Genomic DNA, 15,349 nt, shown 5'->3' with positions numbered 1-15,349 from the left:
AGATTGCTTACATCAATTCTGATACCAATCCGTTGGCAAGAACTTAGTCACATGATCAGGCCTAGCAACAGTGAGGCTGGAAATTTGGTTTCCAGTCCAGCAGCCCTTTGCCTAAGAAAAAGAAAAGGATGGGTTTAAAGGGACAGTCAGTAGTCTCTACTATAATCTGTCCCCCTGATCACCTAAATATCTGAGTGTATCCTTCTTACAGTAGAACACTCTTACCCCCAAAGAACAGAGATCAATTCCCTATTCAGTTTCTGTATCAGCTCAAAAAGCAGGATGTCTGATGATGCACAACCCTCTCCATCAGATTGGGATATGTCTTTTCATGGCCCAGAGTCATATACACTGTAAAACAAATTATCTGCTCATGCCTGTACATGTAATACAAAACAACCGTGGAACAGGAACAGGATAACCACAGTTAAAACTCAAAAAAATTAGAATGTGAAACACATAGCAGTTACTTCTCCATAGCAATGATGGAACCCTGGGCAGGAATTAGGAATACTCAATACCTTGTAGGGAGTAAGTTCCTTGGTTAGACCCTCATTCTGCTCTTTGAGAGGATCTCCATTGTCCATTGTACTCTGGGCTCCAGTTTTGCCCTAGGAATGCAAGTTAACTGGATTTTGGAGAGTATTCCCTCTTTGGAGGAATGCCTTTGGACTTGGATTGAGAGCTTTTGTAGGCCAGGTGTTTCAGTGTTTTGTTTTTGTTGTTTTTTTTAAATGTAATTTCATTGAATATTCAGTAAACTCTGCTTCCAGACAGTTTCAGGTGCCAGTAACCACGCCCACAGTTGTTTCCAGAAATAGTTGTTAAATGTGGCCTATTTCCTGGCTTCCACACTCAAACCTTTCTTAACATCTTCTTTTTAATGATGACAGTTTTGAGGTTATCTGAAACAATAGGCTTAAGTGAGAAGGGAACTCTATTAATTTGATTTTTGCTTCAGTTTATCTTTGTTTTCTGTTGTTTTTTTTTGCCCATTTGTGTTTGCCAAAAAATCTTAATGGGCTATGAGAAAGCCCAAAATCTCTTCTGCTATTTAGGGGTACATAAGCAGTTGTCTTTTTCAATTTAGTGAAGCCCAAGAATTACCAGCTGTTCTATTTGCTTTTTACTCTGACTTTGAGCTTTATTTGTAATACCTTGCTGAAAGCAGAAAGAAGCAACCAAACATACAAACTGTCTCTTCCCATATACCTCCACTAGAACTACAAGCTAGGTAGAGAAGTTGTCTGCCTTCCTGCTTATTGTAATCAGCAATTTGACTAAACTTTTTGACATGACAAGGCCTCCCTTTTCCAGACTGCTCAGGGGTAATCCTGCTCAACCTCTAAAAGAATCTATGTATTTTTAGGTTTTACTTACAGCGGGGTGGAAAAACAAACAAGCCTGGTACTGAAAACTTATTCTCTCTTTTCAGTTGCTTAGCAGCAAGAAGTTAGCTAGGCTTGTTTGAATTAAGAAATTCTAATTCTGTTTTACTATGCAAAACCTTAGGTCCGAGCCCCTACTTACTGAGTAAAAACTGTCATATTATCAAAATCCATCTAGTAATTTTTGCACATTAAAGTTTGGGTAGCATTGCTCTAGCTTAGATGTCCACATCACTAGATAGATGAGTTCTCTCACTAAACTCTTGCCTATTAAAGCCATTTCCCTGGCTAGGAAACTCCCACTTTTATATAATCAGATATAAAACCCGGTCTCTAACCCCTCACAATTTCCCTACAAATATGCAGAGGGAGTCATCCTGGGGTCCTTTTCCTGGTGCATTTTCCACTCTGTGTCCCATGTGCCCAGCTCAAATATGCCTTGCTATAGAAATAAAAAAAGAGCATAGGTGATTGCATATATTCTCCTGTTTTCTGAGCATCAGTCCTTACTCTACATTTGTTCCACATGTTGCTAGTGCTGTGTGACAAAATTATTCTAGAGTCATCTTGTGTGTTTCCTAGCCTAGACCCAGAATCAGCTGTTTCTCCAAGAAGCCCTTGTTCCTTTAGTTCCTTTTAGGGATGATATTTACAGATAACAATCTGAGTGCTAGGGATGTTCATTGCTACTGTCTTGGTCATTTTGGGACCTTTTCATAGGACAGAACTAGGAAATATATATATAGAGAGAGAGAGGATAAAATAAGTCATGAGTTCATTCTGATACTTCAAATTCCAGTATAGTTGATTTTACTTAACCTTTTCTGTATTACATCCGTATCTCCTTACCTCCACATCCAGAATCCTGGTTCACAAGACCATAGGAGATTACAGAAGCAGCATATTCATTCATCCTACATTGTACACACAACAACTTCAGAATAGCAATACTAATACTACTATCCCCGATGTGATTGCTGAAGGAATTCAATATTTTCCTACTACTCTTCCATTTCCTCTGTTCTATTGTGAGCACATACAGCTGTGACAAACTATACTTTCTTCCTCCTAATCCTCCTTTGGTCTTGTTCTGTAAGTAGTACACATTTAATGCTCATCATCATTTCTTATATTGAGACCTCTTAGTCATTTTAGTTGGCTAAAGCTAGTTCTTTAATAGGTTTCTCAGGAAGGGGCTCCTGGAAAACATAATTTTGAATGTTCTTGAATGTTGGAAACATCTTGTGCCTTTTATGTTTGAAAATCAGTTTTGTATTATCTTGACTCACTTTTCTTGAGAATCTGAAGTGTGATGCTCCATTTTCTTATGACCAAAAGCATTGCTGAAAAATATCTCATGAGAGTCTAATTTTCTTTTCCTTATAGGTCACCTCATCTTTTTGCCTAGATGCCCCCCAATTTTTTTCCCTTTAACATCAAGTAATTTTACTAGACTATGTGCTTGTGTTGGTCATTCTGGGTCAATATTCTTAGGTATAGAGTGTGCTCTTTCAATAGATCGTTTCAATTTTTTCAATAATATCTTTAATTACAATTTTTCTTTTTGCTCTATTCCTTCGGTTTCTTTCCTCAGAAACTACTATTGTCTTTATGTTAGATCTTCTTTATCTTAATATTAGTCACCTTCCCTCAAAATTTTTTTTTTTTCACATTTTTAATTTTCTTTTCACCCTATTTCCCTTAAGGCATTATCTGACACTTTTATTTGCTCCTGGTTTCCTTCTTGTTGAGTCTTCATTCCCAAAATAATGTTTTTATTGCTAATTCCTACTGAGTTCTGCCACTCATTATGTTTTTCTGTCGTGTCCTGTACCATTTTCTTTTCAATTTAACTAATGTGAAAAGTGTATTAAGGCTTACCTTCTTTTCAGTTTAACTGGTGATTACCTTCCCTTTTCTGACATTCACTATCACTTTTTCTTTAACAATGTGTGAGGACAAGTTTCAGCCCTTTACTCGCTTCTGGACTCTTTAGTCCCCCATTGCCTCTGTATCATACCTCAGTAAATGAGACTCATAGAATATTTTTACTTCCACATCCTTCACTTCTAGTTGAGACCTTGAAAATATATTGATGTCTGCCCCCCCACCCTTACCTAGTTCCTAGGTTTCACTGAGATAGGTTGGTACTTTGTTCCATTTCAATAAATATTTGCTTTTCCTTTGCAGTATGGCTCTTCTATTTTAGGAATCCTTAAGTTAACACTTGGGCTATAATTCCCAGTTTCATTGTCATTATTCACTTACATTACTATATAAATTATACTATATAAATTATTCATCACAAATTCCCCTTCTCTTCATCTTCCCTGTCTTGATCTGATTGTTTTGTTGTTTGGTAGTGCTCACTCTTAAGTGATCCCTCAGAGGCTGTGCATGGGTAACATATTTGTGATTCTGTGCATATTCGCAAATATCTTTCCATCCTCTTGATGGTTGAATGAGATTTGGGCTGAGCTGCTGTCCTTTTCCCTCAGTGACCTGTAAAATGTTACTCCACATCAACTCACTGTCTGCAGCAACCATCCCAGAAACCTACCAACTCCTGTAGTTATCAGCCCAAAATGGCCAGCACTTGATTGATCACTGACAGCTTCCCTAATTTTTGCCCCAACCAGGGAAAGCCAAATACACCCCCCCATACAACCAATTACATAGGATACCCCACTTCTGGGCTGCTGCTGACAGCTCCCCCATGCCAACAACCTCCAATCAGGGCATACCTGAATTCCCTTTTTCCACTATAAAGCTTTCCATTCCTCTGCTTGTCTTTGAGTATCTGTTAAACAGAAATGATGGTGTCCCAAATCCCTTGCTATAGAAGCTCTAAGTAAATAGCCTTTGCTTGTCCTTATTTGGCTTTGTTTATTTTTGTACCTTTCTTCTCCCTCTCTTGTACTTCTTCTTCTTCCTCCTCCTTCTCTTTCTCTTTCTCCTCACCCCTCCTCTCCCACCCCGACAGTCTCCTTTGTTCTTCTGGTTTTTCGTCTTTTTGTAAGTAACTTATTCTTTCCACCTGAAAGTTTTGTTTTTTTGTTTTTTTAAGATTTTATTTATTTATTTGACAGAGAGAGACACAGCGAGAGAGGGAAAACAAGCAGGGGGAGTGGGAGAGGGGAAGCAGGCTTCCCACGGAGAAGGGAGCCCGATGTGGGGCTTGATCCCAGGATCCCAGGATCATGACCCAAGCCGAAGGCAGACGCTTAACGACTGAGCCACCCAGGCGCCCCTCCACCTGAAAGTTTTTGAAGATCTTCTCTTTATAGGAATTTCCCTCACATATGCCTAAGTGTGTCTTTTCTCATTGATATTACCTGGAACTCAGTGACCCCTTTCACTTGCAGATGCATGTCTATCTTTAGGTCAGGGAAATTTTCTGTTATTATTTAATTATTACCTCTCTTTTTTCTGTTCCTCTCCTTCCAAAACTCCAAAAGTCACATATCAGGTCTTTTGGAAGTATCTTCAAAGTGATGTGCCTTTTCATCATAATTTCTCTCTTTATATTTTTTTGCTCTGTGTTTTGAGCTATCTTTTCCACTTTTCAGGCCACTTAGCAGGATTCAATCATTCTCCTTCAATGTATCATCAGTGTTGTGTTTTTAAAACCATGCTTTCCATTTATTTACTTGTGTAAAAATCTTATAGCTGCTTTATTTATAATAGCCTCAAATGAAAACAACCCAAATGTCCATTTTAAGGAAAGTGAATAGAGAAACTGTGGCATAAGTATTCAATAGAATACTACTCAGCATTAAAAAGGAAAAAAAAAAACTACAGATATATGCAGGAATATGAATGAATCTCAAAACATACCGAGTGAAAGAAATCAGACATTAATAAGTACATATAATAAGATTCTATCTACATGAATCTAAGATTCTAATTCTAAGTCAAACAAAACTAATCTATGGTGACAAAATCAGAAATTACTTAGGGAGGGGGGAAATGGGGAAGGATGGTAATTTACTGGGAAGTAGCAGGAGGTGATGAAATATTCTATATGTTTACAGAGGTGTGGGTTACATGGGTGGTATGGTATAGATTTATCAAAAAAAAATTCATCATACTGTATACTTAAGATCTGTGCATTTTATTGCATGTAAAATCTCAATTTAAAAAGAGAATAAAATGCTTTTTGTTCAATAGTCTTGTGTGTGTATTGAATTTAGTCTTAAGGGCTTTTATTTATGTATTTATATATTTATGGTTTAAGAAGTCTTCTGTCTTCTTTAGCACTTTCAAAAGCTGGTGGTCTGTCAGCTTCAAAGGAAGAGAAGTTTCAGTGCAACTGTTCTGTTTCCTTAAAGCTCCTCTTTGTCAGGATGACCAGCAAGTCCTTTTTCTTTCTTTCTTTTTTTTTTTTTTTTTTGACAATTTATCTCATTTTGTTTTTTTTTTTTAAGATTTTATTTATTTATCAGAGAGAGAGAGACAGAGGCAGGCAGAGGGAGAAGTATTTAGTAAGCAATCAAAAACCTGCTTCTGCCTTGCTCCTCCTCAGCAAGGAGCCCGATGCGGGACTCAATCCCAGGACCCTGGGATCATGACCTGAGCCGAAGGCAGACGCTTAACTGACTGAGCCACTCAGGCGTCCCTCATTTTGTTATATTTTTAATTGAAGTATAAATATGGCATTATATTAGGTTCAGGTATACAATACAGTGATTCGACAATTCTACACATTACTCGGTGCTCATCATGGTAAGTGTACTCTTAAACCCCATCACCTATTTCACCCATCCCACCACCCACCTCCCCTCTAGCAACCACCAGGTTGTTCTCTGTATTTAAGTCTGTTTTGTTTGTCTCTTTTTTCTTTGTTTTGTTTCTTAAATTCCACATATGAGTGAAGTCATATGCTGTTTGTCTTTCTCTGTCTGACTTCTTTCACTTAGCATTATACCCTCCTAGGTCCATCCATGTTGTTGCAAATGGCAAGATCTCATTCTTTTTTATGGCTGAGTAAGATTCCATTGCATATATATATATATTCCACATCTTTATTCATTCATCTATCAATGAACACTTGGGCTGCTTCCATATGTTATCTATTTTAAGTAATGCTGCAATAAACATAGAGGTCCATTTGTCTTTTTGAATTAGCATTTTTGTTTTCTTTGGGTAAATACCCAGTAGTGGAATTACTAGATCATATGGTAATTATATTTTTAATTTTTTGAGGAACGTCTGTATTATTTTCCACAGTGGCTGCACCAATTTGCATTCCCATCAACAATGCATGAGGGTTCCTTTTTCTCCACATCCTCACCAACACTTGGTATTTCTTGTCTTTTTGATTTTAGCCATCTTGACAGGTATAAGGTGGTATCTCACTGTGGTTTTGATTTGCATTTCCCTGGTGATTAGTGATGTTGAGCATCTTTTCACGTGTCTGTTGGCATTTGTGTGTCTCAGAAGGTCCTCTTAAGAACAGTGCCAGGGCAGGTACTATACTCCCACTTGAAGGACCATGGATCTTCTCAGACTATGCTCTCTCCATTATCCAGTATGTTCTGATGCTTCTCCCTTTCTATCTCTAGACTCACTATAACTTGAGGCTTCATTCATGTCATCTAGTGCCCACTGTGTCTGTCTGCTCATTCCCAAGTATTCATGTTTCAATTTGGGTCATATAGTTGAATTGGAAGTGGGAGAGAAGGGTGAAAGATATGTGATAGTCTGATTCATTTTTATAAACTAGCTGGTACCCAAAACTTTGTGCCTTGTATTTAGTAAGCAATCAAAAATATTTGTTACACTGAGTAAAGAACATAGTTGAGTAAATAAATAGACCTAGAAAATCCCAGCATCATTGAATGTTGTTTCCATCTAAATTTCCCTTCTCTGGAGTTGGCATTAAAATCAAGGAACATACAAATCCAAAGGTTGAGTAGGAACTAATGTTAGTGAGGTAGAGAAGATGGTCCAAATCTGCCACCAACTGTGGGAACAACCAGAAGCAAATAGTGAAATCTGGGTTGTAAAGCAAGAGCTCTGAGACCTAGAAAGACAAGTAGGAAGGGATGGGTTAAGAGAGTAAGTAGAGGGACACCTGGGTGGCTTAGTCGGTTAAGTGTCTGCCTTTGACTCAGGTCATGATCCCAGGGTCCTGGGATCGAGTCCTGGGTAGGGCTCCTTGCTCAGCAGGGAGTCTGCGTCTCCCTCTCCTGCTGCTCCCCCTGCTTGTGCTCTCTCTGACAAACAAATAAAATCTTAAAAAAAAAAAAAAAAAGAAGACTATCTTGGGTAAAAATTGTGATGGACTATCTTGGGTAAAAATTGTGATGAGCACTATGGTCCAACAATAGATACCCCAGACCCTCTTAACAAAATAATATCTGGAGGACTTACAGCTTCTGCCTAGTACAGAAGGCTGAAAAGAGCATTGTTTCCACCGTCACAACAATAAGCTAGGCAAGCTACAAAATCATAACCTTTATTGAGCCAATCAGAGAGCTGAGGTCACAGGACAGCTGACTAGCCTGAATCCAAGGAAAGACAAGCTGCTTGTAAACACAGGTGAGAGGCAAGCCCTGGGTCATCTGTGGCATAGCATATGAAGGAAAATAAAGCAGCCATTCAAACAGCAAAGAATTCTGCTAAATGTTTAAATAAATTATTAAAGATTGAGTATGGGCTTGCATGCTCATGGAACCCCATGGAAACCACAAAGATAAGGGGAGTTCACATCACTGGCTCTTTTCTAGGGAAGGTGTTTTGTAATTAAAAGGAAAAAAAAAGCTTTACCTCATTTCTAGTCTCTCTAGAGGCAGAAGTCTTCTGTTAGGTGGAAGATGAGCACATTCCTTTTTTTTTTTTTTAAGATTTTTTTTTTTTTAATTTGTATCAGAGAGAGAGAGCACAAGCAGGGGGAGCGGCAGGCAGAGGGAGAAGCAGGCTCTCCACTGAGCAAGGAGCCCAATGTGGGACTCGATCCCAGGACACTGGGATCATGACCTGAGCCGAAGGCAGATGCTTAACCGACTGAGCCACCCAGGCGTCCCAAATGAGCACATTCCTTCAAACACATTAAACACTGGGTCCAGGTCCAAATGAGCAAGGCCAAGAGAGGGGAAGCACTTCCCTCTCTGTGTGAGCCCTTCTTTCAAGTTCCCATATCCTATCTCAAGATGTTCCTTTTTTCAGGATGACTGACATTGCAAATACTCACTTCCTTCAAGGGTAAAGTCCACTCCTAACTATAGGGATGGTTACACCCTAGCAAGACAAGTCCTCGCTTATCCACAGGGAATATGTTTAATTCCTCTAGTGGATGTCTGAAACTGCAGATAGTACTGAACCCTCTACATTCTATGCTTTTTCCTGTACATACATACCTATGATAAAGTTTAATTTATAAATTAGTCACAGTAAGAGAATAACAACAACTAGTAAGATAGAACAATTATAGCAATGTACTATAATATATATGAAGTTATATGAATGTGGTCTCTCAAAATACTGCACTGTACTCACCTTCTTGTGATGATGAGATGATAAAATGCCTACGTGATGAGATAAAGTGAGGTGAGTGACGTAGGCATTGTGATTTAGTGTTAGGGTTAAGCTACTACTGACCTTCTGATGACATGTCAAGGAGGATCTGCTTCTGGACCAGAGTTGACTGCAGGTAACTGAAACCTCGGAAAGTGAAACCACAGATGGGCAGGGGGAGGCAGGACACTGTGGATCAGAGCATTACAGAGAATCCTCTACTTCTATCTTTTTTTTTTGGTAAAGATTTATTTATTTATTTCAGAGAGCGAGCTTGAGAGCATGTCAGCTCGTGTGAGTGGGGGGAGGGGCAGAGGGAGAAGGAGATAATCTCAAGCAGACTCCCTGTAGAGCGCAGCACCCGAGGGGCTCGATCCTACCACCCTGAGACCATGACCTGAGCCTAAATCAAGAGTGGGATGACCCGACTGAGCCACCCAGGCACCCCTACTTCTATCCTTTTATTTTTTTTTATTTTTTTTAAAGATTTTATTTATTTATTTGACAGAGACACAGCGAGAGAGGGAACACAAGCAGGGGGAGTGGGAGAGGGAGAAGCAGGCTTCCCGCTGAGCAGGGAGCCCGATGCGGGGCTCGATCCCAGGACCCTGGGATCATGACCTGAGCCGAAGGCAGACGCTTAATGACTGAGCCACCCAGGCGCCCCACTTCTATCCTTTTAATTACAAAAACAAAAATAACTATCATAGAGGCAAATAAATCTTGTTGCCAAGAGGAAAAATAATGAACTCTGTCTACCATCAGCAGATGACTTTAGTGGTTGATTTTAATTTTCAGGTGGTTTGACATTATTAATTACATCATGTACCGTATGTGAAAAAATTTAGGGTATGTTCAAAATGATACTGATCTACATTCCCTTATTAGAAACCACTGAGTATCAATGTATTTTGGAATTGAGGATAAATAATTTTAAAAACTTTTTTCTTTTAAAACCAACTTTGGGGCACCTGGGTGGCTCAGTCGTTGAGCGTCTGCCTTTGGCTCAGGTCATGATCTCAGGGTCCTGGGATCAAGCCCCCCATCGGGCTCCCTGCTCAGCGGGAAGCCTGCTTCTCCCTCTGCCTCTGCTGCTCCCCCTGCTTATGCTGTCTCCCCCCCCCAAATAAATAAAAAATCTTCAACAACAAAAAAAAACAACTTTAATGGAGTATAATTGACATATAATAAAATGCATCCACTTTAAGAATACCCAGTGAGTTTAGGCAGGCCAGGTTTGTCTGCTGAGTTTGTCATAAGCTTCATGAAACCCTTTAATTTTCAAAAATTTTGGATTTTGAAGCTGTTGATAAGGGATTATAGATCTGTTATAAAAGAGTTATGGGATAATGGAAAAGAATACGGTGATAATTACACTTATATAGATGTATAAATTGTATAGAGACATCTGGACTTAGGACAAATGGACTCATGATCCTCTGGGTAATCTTTTGGATACTAAGCTATTTTAAGAAAATTTTATTAACTACTATATAGTTTGTACGTAACAGTATACCTGGAACATAATAGGTACCCCATAATACATTTCATTTTGTCTACTGATAATTCTACCCAACTCATACTTCTATACCACTATATTTTTGTTAATTAAAAACATTTTTGGGGGGGCGCCTGGGTGGCTCAGTTGGTTAAGCGACTGCCTTCGGCTCAGGTCATGATCCTGGAGTCCCGGGATCGAGTCCCGCATCGGGCTCCCTGCTCAGCAGGGAGTCTGCTTCTCCCTCTGACCCTCCCCCCTCTCATGTGCTCTCTCTCTCTCTCTCTCAAATAAATAAATAAAATCTTTAAAAAAAAAAACAAAACATTTTTTTTTAATCTTAAGTAGGATCCATGCCTAACATGGGGCTTGACCTAACGGCCCTGAGATTAAGAGTCATGTGCTCTATCAACTGAGCCAGCCAGGTGCCCCTATACCACTATCTTTTCATTTTCTGTACTGATATTTTCCTCAGAAACCTCCTTTATTTATTTAGAAAGCTCTAATTTTTCTACCTGTTTGTTGTCTGTCATTTCCTGTAGCACTGTGCTGTTCAGTATGTAGTCATCAGCCACACACGGCTATTTAAATTTAAATTAAGGATAATTAAATAAAATGAAAAAGTCAGTTTCTTAGCTGCAGTAGCCACATTTCAGTGGTTTGATAGCCACATGTGAGCTATGTCTACTGTATCAGATAGTGTGAATATAGAACAGTTCCACCATTGGGGAAAGTTCCACTGGATAGAGCTGCTTCATCTTGTTTGCTACGTTATTCCCAGTGCCCTTCACAGTGCTTGGGATCCAGTAGACGATCAACAAATACTTACTGAATAAATGTTTTTAGTTTATCTGTAAAAGCGTTCAGGCAAATATAAAGCAAAGATTCTTTTTTGAAATAGAAATGTTTGAGTAACAGTGACTCTTAGGAGCTAAAATGTTTTCTTTGAAAAGGTAAAAATTAGGTTATATTTTACTCTGTATTATAGCTTTGATTATTAATGGGTTTTGGTCACTGAGCATTTACCAAATGCCAGGCACTGTTCAAACTGTTCTATGTATATTTTCTCAGTAATCGTCACAACAACCTTATGATGTCTACACTGTGCCCAATTTACAGATAAAGAAATTGAGACAGAGGTGGAAAGTAACTTGCCCAAGATCATGCAGTTACTAAGTGGCAGGGCCAGGATTTGGACCCAGGTAGTCTGGCTCCAGAGGCTAAGCAATTAACCCCAACACTGCGCTCTTTGTGATTTATTTATTTATTTATTTTTAGAGAGGGAGAGGTGGGTGGGGAGAGGAGAGGGAGAGAGAGAATCTTAAGCAGGATCCACGCCCAGCAGGGAGCCTGAGGCGGGGCTCAGTCTCACAACCCTGATATCATGACCTGAGCCAAAACTGAGAGTCAGATGCTTAACCAACTGAGCCAACCAGGTGCCCCTCTTTATGATTATTGTTTTTTAAGATTTTATTTATTTATTTATTTGAGAGAGAGCAGGAGCAGGGGAGAGGGACAGAGGGAGAGGGAGGAGCAGATTCCCTGCTGAGCAGGGAGAGGGAACCAAACAGGGGATCTGTCCCAGGACCCTGGGATCATGACCTGAGCCGAAGGCAGACGCTTAACTGATTCAGCCACGCAGGTGTCCCTGTATGATTATTTTTAATAAGAACCATTTAGTCTCTTCTTTCCAGTATTCAAACCTCTATTTTCTTTTTCCTTATTTAATTACATTTAGCTAGGACACCCTAGAAAACGTTAAATAATAGCTGCTATAGCCCTCCATCCTTGTCAGGTCCCTGACTTTAATGTGAATGCTTCCTTCATTTCACTCTAAGGTATGAAGTTACTGTTGTTTTCTGATGATTATCTTGATCCATTTAAAGAATGTTCTTTTATTTCTGGTTTACTATGAATTTTTAAATTTCAGAAATGGCCGTTGAATGTTATACAGTGCATCCCTAGAGAGTATCATTTGGCTTTTCTCCTTTAATAAATTACCTGGGATTTCTTAGTGTTAAACCACCATTCTTGGAATAAACCATACTTTGTCATGGTATGAATTCTTTTTATTACCACACCACTGTTTTTGATACTTTAGTACTCAGTTTTCTTTGCAACAAAGTCATAGTGAGAACAGAAGAATTCCTCTCTTTCTTTGGGTATTGTTTGTCTTGGGTTTTGATATTAGGATTATGCTAGCCTTATGGAATAAACTGAGAAATCTTCTCCCTTTTGGGGATAGTTTCCCTAGAATCCAGCCAGGGTTTGATACCCCATCTCAACTCCCTTCTTCCTTCTAGAGGTGTCCACAGTACTAGAGGTGTCCACTAGCTCTCAAGGCTCCTCATAAACTGGACTAATCTACTGATCCCCAACCAAGTCTGTGTATCTTTCAGTTTTCTCCCTTTCCTTGCACAGGCCACAGACCCTCTGGCTTCCGAGCCTTTTCTAATTTCATGCCACTTGCCTTGCCATTGAGTTTGCCATGGGAGATACGGGTGGTGTTGATTTTTGCAGAACAGAACTAACATTTGAGGTGGGAACTGTGTAGCTGCTTGACACCTCTCACTTCATTTAACCCTCAAAATCCTGGGATTTTTACTTTGTAGATGGGAAAAGGAACCTGATAAATTGCAATACACTAATGTGTGAGGTGCCAGAATTTAAAACCAGGACTGCTTGATTCCAAAGCAACTGCTTCCACTATAACGTAAGTCTCACCTGGTCCGTTATGGTCGCTGGCCATAGTCTCTGACGTTGACTTGTATGTCCTCCGTGCTCCGTTGGCAATGATAGACTGTACTACACCATTTGACATTGCCCTCTTTCGTATTTTTTGTTTCGTCTGTGTAGTTCTTGTCTCACACTGCAGTTATTAACTGAGTGCCTGTTGATCTGACTCCACATTTAGCTATCTTATTTTATAATAAAGGGCATCGACGAAAACAAAAGAAGGAAAAGGTGACTAAATGCAAATAATTTTGATTGTGTTAGTCTTAGCTACACATTGCAAAAAGTCCCTTTCAAAGTAAGTTTAACTCTGCGTGGTCTCCCAAGGACTTTTTAGCGATTCCTGCAAAATCAATGCCTAAAAACAAAGAAAGAGGGCGTTTGTGAATATTGATTTAGCCAAGCACATCAACCAGTGGCAGTTGGCTGGAAGTCGCACCTTCAGCACTAACTTCCTAACAGGGAAAGCTAGAAGATGAGGCACTCTCAACTGCAGGCGCAATCCCGCTTACCCCCTCCCAGCTTCTGCCGTACGGAACTTTCCCTGCGAAGGCTTTGACGGAGCACCCACTAAGAGTCACGTGGGGCTGGAGCGTACTCCCGCGCCCTGCGGAATGACGCGAGGCTCGGGTTGCCAAGGGGAGGGGCAAGGCGCCGCGGAAGGGGCGGGGCGAAGGAAGCCAGCCGGGAAGGCGGGGCCGGTGGAGGAGAGGGGCGGGCGGACAGGGGCGCGCGGGCGGGGAGGGCCCAGCGTATTATGGGATGCGGCGGTGGAATGGCGCTGGGCGCGTGATTTTGAACAAACCCGGGTCTGTGTCTCGGAGGCGCCGCCGCCGCCGCTGCTGCTGGGAGCCTAGGGAGCGCGGCGCGAGGAGCAGGCGGCGGCGCCGCCGGCTTTGGTGAGTGTCAGCCCCGGGGGTGGGGACATCTGGGCGGGAGGGCGGGAAGGGGACACCGGCCCCCGCTGCGGGTGGTGGAGCGGGCGGAGGGCGCCGGACCGCCCCCTCTGGGAGCCCGGGCTGGTGGATCGTGGCGGAGAGCGGGAACCTGCGGGCTGGGGACCGCCGCGCCTTCTTCGGGCCGCAAGGGGCGGGAGGATCCTCCCCGCTCGGCCTCTTCCCGCCGGCACCCGGGAGGGCGGCTGTCACCCGGTAGGGCCGGCGCTGGGCCGGCCGCCCGCCCTTCCCGGCAGTCGGGAGGAAGGGTTCCGGCGGCTGTTGACACGCACCTTGCGTGGCCGGAGAAGCCGACTGTGTCCGCCCTGGGTTTCTGGGAACCGGTTTTGCTGCTGTGTCATTTTGTACCAGCCCCTCCTTTCCTTGCTGCCCGCCGCCCCGTTCTTCCTACGCCCCTTTGTATGATCTCTCCGTGTATGTCCGTTTTCCTCGCGAAGCCCACCATCTAAATGTCATAATGTCCCCGAGGTGCACGGGGAAAGGGAGCGGGCCGGGACTTAGCTTGGCCAAGCAACGGTAAACACCAAGCAGAGTGCGGATGGATGGGGCTGGCGGAGGAAAAATAAAGTTTAAACATGAAGAAACTGGGAAGACTGGAGACTCTCAGGCTCGAGCAGGCTGCATAGATAAAGAGCGATTGGGCTGGGTGGTAGATAGCACTTGTTTAAAGCCTGAATCTACTGGCTTTTATATGGAGTTGTCATTCAAGAAAGGTAAGGAAATGAAATGGTTTTTTCAACTTCCACCTCACTCTTCTTAGACTAACTTTTAAAAAAGACAGTAGAGTGGCCCTGTTCTCAACCTTGAAATTCAATTTGATCATTGCAGGTAGGTCTTTGAGAGTTTATACTGTAGTTCAGTGGTGGGTTTAGAATTCAGCTTTTGAATGCGCGATTACCAAAGCTTTCTGAAATTAACAAAGATAACCAATTTGGTTTTTTGTTTTTGTTTTTTAATTCTGGTCTTGTCGCAAGCCTTGAAGCTTGTGGTTTTGTGTTATTTCTTAGATGATTAAAGAAATGCTTATGTTCTTTTTTAGTTATTAAACCGCATAATGAGAGTAGCTGGTGGGAAAGATGGGTAACTGAGGTCTTGTTCTAAAGCAAGCTATTTATTTTGTCTGTATTAAATATATCTGTGGTAGATTTTTTTTTCATTTGGTGACAGATCTTAAAAACATTTCGCAAATAATTTTAGTTTAGAGGTATATTTTCTGTATTTTAGAAATTGTTCATTCATGAGTAGGATCAATACAT

The 15,349-nt window shown here is 41.2% G+C and overlaps 1 protein-coding gene across 6 annotated transcripts in view; it reads left to right on the top strand.

The window, feature by feature from the left end:
- LIN54 (lin-54 DREAM MuvB core complex component) overlaps window positions 1-15,349 on the top strand; it is a 79,508-nt gene that overhangs the window by 896 nt on the left and 63,263 nt on the right. For 2 of the 6 annotated variants that reach the window (XM_078068863.1, XM_078068857.1), the window contains exon 1: window positions 13,889-14,036. The exons of 1 other annotated variant lie outside the window; for it this stretch is intronic. Coding sequence is in view for 3 of the 5 variants with exons in the window: in XM_078068860.1 (XP_077924986.1) it covers window positions 14,632-14,806 (175 nt within the window). In the remaining 2 variants the exon portion in view is untranslated. Of the gene's footprint in view, window positions 1-13,888; window positions 14,037-14,347; window positions 14,807-15,349 lie in introns of those variants that run through there. 3 more of the 6 variants (XM_078068860.1, XM_078068859.1, XM_078068856.1) reach the window with 3 other exon arrangements.

The sequence above is a fragment of the Halichoerus grypus genome, chromosome 3 (assembly GCF_964656455.1).
Source record: "Halichoerus grypus chromosome 3, mHalGry1.hap1.1, whole genome shotgun sequence".
NCBI lineage: Eukaryota > Metazoa > Chordata > Mammalia > Carnivora > Phocidae > Halichoerus > Halichoerus grypus.
The sequence above is the reverse complement of the archived record's forward strand: the minus strand, read 5'-3'. Positions and strand labels throughout refer to the sequence as shown.